Source organism: Protobothrops mucrosquamatus, unplaced genomic scaffold (assembly GCF_001527695.2).
Source record: "Protobothrops mucrosquamatus isolate PMUCROS unplaced genomic scaffold, P.Mucros_1.0 scaffold3441, whole genome shotgun sequence".
NCBI lineage: Eukaryota > Metazoa > Chordata > Lepidosauria > Squamata > Viperidae > Protobothrops > Protobothrops mucrosquamatus.
Window position 1 is genome coordinate 25326 of NW_015389420.1, and position 4850 is coordinate 30175.

At 48.6% G+C, this 4850-nt stretch overlaps 1 protein-coding gene across 1 annotated transcript; it reads right to left on the reverse strand.

Annotated features, from left to right (window-relative positions):
- Nucleotides 1-1222: 1222 nt before the first annotated feature.
- LOC107297653 (olfactory receptor 52E4-like) lies at nucleotides 1223-2170 on the reverse strand. The gene has a single exon (XM_015827014.2). The coding sequence runs from the start codon at nucleotides 2168-2170 to the stop codon at nucleotides 1223-1225; it is 948 nt and encodes a 315-aa protein (XP_015682500.1).
- Between the last annotated feature and the right edge of the window lie 2680 nt (nucleotides 2171-4850).

The window sequence follows — 4850 nt, forward strand, 5'->3', positions numbered from 1 at the left end:
ATGTCCCTGATTTTATGATACTTTTGCATCCATCATTAAGTATATATGACTGGTGTAAAGTGAATCCACTTTGGCTGGATTGTGTCATTGTTCTTGGGCTGGTCCAGACAATACTGTAATCTTAGATGTATTGAAGGATATTTGTGAACGACAGACCCAGAAGTTAATTTTAAGAGTATCTGCCATTATAGATAGACGTTGTTTGGAAAATGTTATGGAAGAGGAACAAGTTTTACTGGATAGTATTTGAAAGAGGATTTAAAATAGAAATTATGGGAAGGAGATGCTACACTGGACATACAAATGATGTCTCAACAAAAGAAAAGGGTGACCTGGATACAATTTCTCATATTTGATTTACAAAAGAGATTTGTTGTAGCTTTGAAGAATTTCTGAGTCAGGCCAAAGAAAAAATGAAAATAAACCAAAATCTAGGACATTATTTGAGGGAATTAAAAATCAAGATTATTAAATGTAAAGACAAGGAATATAAAGTTGGTTTATTTGATCAAAATTATTATCACTTGTAATCTTTAATGGACTTTTGCAGATTGAATGATGAGATTTTAAGGATTTATTTATAGATAAGAGATGCGATATAGAAAGAGATCACTGTCTTTTAAGAGAAGGTGATAAGTTACTAAAATTGTCTGAATTTGGAACAGTGACATCTTCAGCTTCAGAGATGACAAAATGATTAGAAGTTACTGTTACATTAAAAAACAAAATCCCCAGAACTGGATTAATCAATTAATTTAATAATTAATAAGTATTTATTATGAATTAATCAATTTGACATGCAAATTTTAGAGTGAAGAGAATCGGCTATTGGAAATCCCCGTTTTGCCCTTTTTTAGCCCCCTTTTGACCATATGAAACTTTCTCTTAATAGGTCCATCATCACCATCATCATCCTCACTCTTTTTCCACTCAGGGTAAGCAGGGTTGAAGTTAAGGCAGAAGGTACCAGCTCCAAGCTTCTGAGATGTGATGGAGCTCAGGAGCTAAAGAGACCGTCTCTTGATGGACGGCTAAATCCCTAATTCACTTACAGCCTTGGCTTGCCTACAACCCAAGTTGCTTCCTGACAATTGTGTTACCCTGAAATGAGAGACTCCCACTCTGAAGAAAAGGCAGGGAAAGTGCTCGTTCCTTTCACATGAGAATTTTGGGGCCCTCCAGAGGTCACATTCCATAAAAAATGACTTCTGCTGCTCTTCCCTCACGTCTTACAAAGCTGAAAGACCCTGAGGATTTTTTCTCTGATGGGCTTTGTTCTCCAGGCATACACAATGGGATTCAGCGCTGGGGGGACTAAGAGGTAGAGGCTGGCTAGCAGGACACGGATGTACGGAGCCACTCCGTGGCCAAAGCGGTGGGCCAGGAAGGAGAAGACAGCTGGGGTGTAGAACAACAGGATCACACAAATGTGGGAACTGCAAGTCCCGAGGGTCTTCCAACAGGCGTCCTTTGATGGGAGATGGAAGACTGTCCCAAGAATGAGGAAATAGGAGAAAGAAATAAACACTATGTCAAACCCAATGATTAGGGCAACCACCACCAAGCCATAGGCACTGTTGATTTTGGTGTCCCCACAGGCCAACTTGACCACAGCCATGTGCTCGCAATAGGAGTGGACAATGACCCATGTTTGGCAAAAGTGGAGATGCATCACCATTAGAACTAAGGGGACAAGGAGCACCACTGCCCGAGTGATGATGGCCAAGCCCAGTTTGGCAATGGTAAAGCCAGTGAGGATAGCCGTGTATCGCAGGGGGTTACACACAGCCACATAGCGGTCAAAGGCCATGGCCACTAGAAGACCGGACTCCAGGGCGGTGAAGGCATGGATAAAGAACATCTGGGTCAAGCAAGCATTGAAGGCAATGTCATGGGCACCTAGCCAGAAGATGGCGAGCATCTTGGGGATGGTGGAGCTGGACAGGCCCATGTCCACTACGGACAGCATGGCTAGGAGCATATACATGGGCTGATGGAGACTGTCCTCCATTTGGATGATAAGGAACACGACCCCATTCCCTACGAGGGCCAGTAGATAGGTCAGACAGAAGGGAAAGGCCAGCAAGAAGTAAGCAGTCTCCAGTCCTGGGATCCCCACCAAGAAGAAAGACGGAGAGATGCCCAGGTCTGTGTGGTTGGGCCAGGTCATGATGGACAGAAGGTTTCCTTGAATCTCGACGGGGCTGAAATGACAAATAGAAGGTGGTCAGCTGGACCAACCACCCAGGCAACTGAGGAACCACTTCATCTTCCGTCTATGCTCAGTCCTGGTTGACAACTGCTGAAGGACCAGTGGAAATGGTTCGTGCAACCTCAACTCTCCTGTGTGTCCTACATCAACATGATCTTTACAGGACAAAGAGCTTCATCTGCACAGAAGAATGGATTGAGAGGGGCTGAGGGGAGCAGGGAAAGGACAGTGGTGAGTCCGTTCTGAGCTTATCTCAGAAACAGCCACAATCAGATGGGAAAAACCTGCAGACAAGAGTCTCAGATGGAAACGTCCAGTCCACTTTAGCCCCAGATGAGCACTAAAAAGACCTTCCTAAAATCAGTGTCCTCCTGGCTTCCTTGACTTTGCCCAGCTGTGTGGTGCTTGATCATCTCCCTTGTCCAGAAGTACTCTGCCAGGGTGACCAATGGCCACACTCCTCAATGAGAAGCCCACGAGAAGGAGGACATCAACGTAGCTGCTCCTTAGGCTGACATTACAGAAAAACAAGCCATCTCCGGCACTGAAGACCATCTCCCTTGGGATTACCTACTGAACAGTGGCCCTTCCATCCCCACAGGCCTCCCATGCAGGGTCGAGAGGCTGAAGGGTTGGAAGCTCCTTCCAGATCTCCAGCGCTGGATGTTCTGCTGAGTGTTCCTGGTTGCTGCTGTTGCTTCAGCTGCTCTGCTTATGGCATGAGGGGCACCAAATGGTCTTCTGCAAAGAAGTGAACAAGCACAGATTGTGTTGCCTGCTCTGAATCTCCTTCCCCTGGATCGTCTGACACTCTACTCCAGATCCATCAGATGACCGTGAGGGATCTTGTCCACCACCTCCACCACCGTGTCCATCTAAGGCATCATTTTACATATCCGTCATGCCTCTTTGCTCATCGTTGTGTTAAATTTCAAATGTCTCTTCCACTGTAAGAGATGCGGCTCACAAGGATCACACACAAAAGGCACCTGGATATGCTAGAAGGTCACAAGCTGGCAACGAGTCCCCAGGGGGATGCAGCTACTAAAAAGGTGCATTTTGAGGAGTGGAGGAGGCGGGGTAGGGATGTCAACAGAAGTACAAAATCCAGCTCTCCTTGACTGGATAATTTGAAGAGGGGGCTGGAGAGTTATTTGTCAGAAATGTTCTAGTGGAACCTTCTCTGTTGGACTAAATATCTCCAGGAACCTTTCCATTATTCCAGGTATAAGATTAAATTTTATACCTGTGCTCAGAAAATTTAAGTTTTGACTGGGACCCACCCAGAATTGGTTATAAGCTCTGGTCTTCTTCACATGTCAGCTCTCCCTCCCCATTTCCCAAAATTAGATACACAGTTGTGGATTGCCCCAAATGCCTCCCCAATTCCCCTTTGATGGCAGGATGCCAGCAAGGCACCAGGCCGATGGAGATCCTGGCAAATGGGAGGTCATATCAATGTTTTCAATCAATCAATCAATCCACTTAAGTAAGTCAATTTCAACCCTGACTGCTCTTTAGAAAGCCAGATCCTGAAGTTGAAACTCAAGTACTTTGGCCACCTAATGAGAAGGAAGGACTCCCTGGAGAAGAGCCTGATGCTGGGAAAGATGGAGGGCAAGAGAAGAAGGGGATGATAGAGGACGAGGTGGCTAGATGGAGTCCCTGAAGCAGTAGGTGTGAGCTTAAATGGACTCCAGAAGATGGTAGAGGACAGGAAGGCTTGGAGGAACGTTGTCCATGGGGTCGCGATGGGTCGGACACAACTTCGCAACTAACAACAAGTAAGTCAATTGGAACCAGGTGGATGCCAAGCAGGTGGGCTCGGTCTGGGTGGCTGGTGGGCTCTGAGAGGGGCCGACCTGCCTTCGGTCCCAGACAGGAGATCCGAGGTGCAGCTCCTCTTCTGAACACAGCACAGCCAGGAGAGAAGCCCAGAGCCTCCCAGGCCCCCCACAAGGCAGGCAGCCAAGGGAGCCCGCCTGCCCATCTCCCCACCTGGGCTCTGCTCCCTATGACTGCCCATCCTAGCCCTGTGGAAAAACTGCCCGTTCCTGCCTTCAGGTCCTCCCACAAGCCTCACCTGGCCAGCAGTTCTCCTCTGTCGCAGCCTGTGGGCTCCGCTCTCTGCAGGCTCCCAGAGCCGAGTGGCTCCTTTAAGGAGGAGAGCCAGGAGCTCCCTGCAGGTTTCCTGCCGCAGCCGCAGCTGAGACTCTCCTGTCCCTCAAGAGCCAGGAGGAGGTGGCCGGGCTCCTTGGACCTTTCCTGCCCTGCAGGATTAAAGAGGGGAAGGAGGTTTAGCCTCTAGGGCCCAAGCCCTGCAGCAAGTCCTCCCCCCTCCCCAGAAGGGGCTCCTCAGCCCCTGTGGTCAGGGTGCCCTGGGAGGCAGCTGAGCCTTATGCCCCTCACAGATCAGCTCTTTCCTCAGCAGAGAAGCTCAGCAATGGTCTTCATTGGGAAGGTCCCACCTTGTCTGTTATTCTCACCCTGGCTGGCCGGCTGAGGGTTAGGGTCATTGGGGGCAGTCAGGATGTGGCTTGGGGTCCTGAAGGGCAGGCAGACGATCCAGGGGAAGGAGATTCAGAGCAGGCAACACAACCTGTGCTTGCTCACTTCTTTGCAGAAGACCATTTGGTGC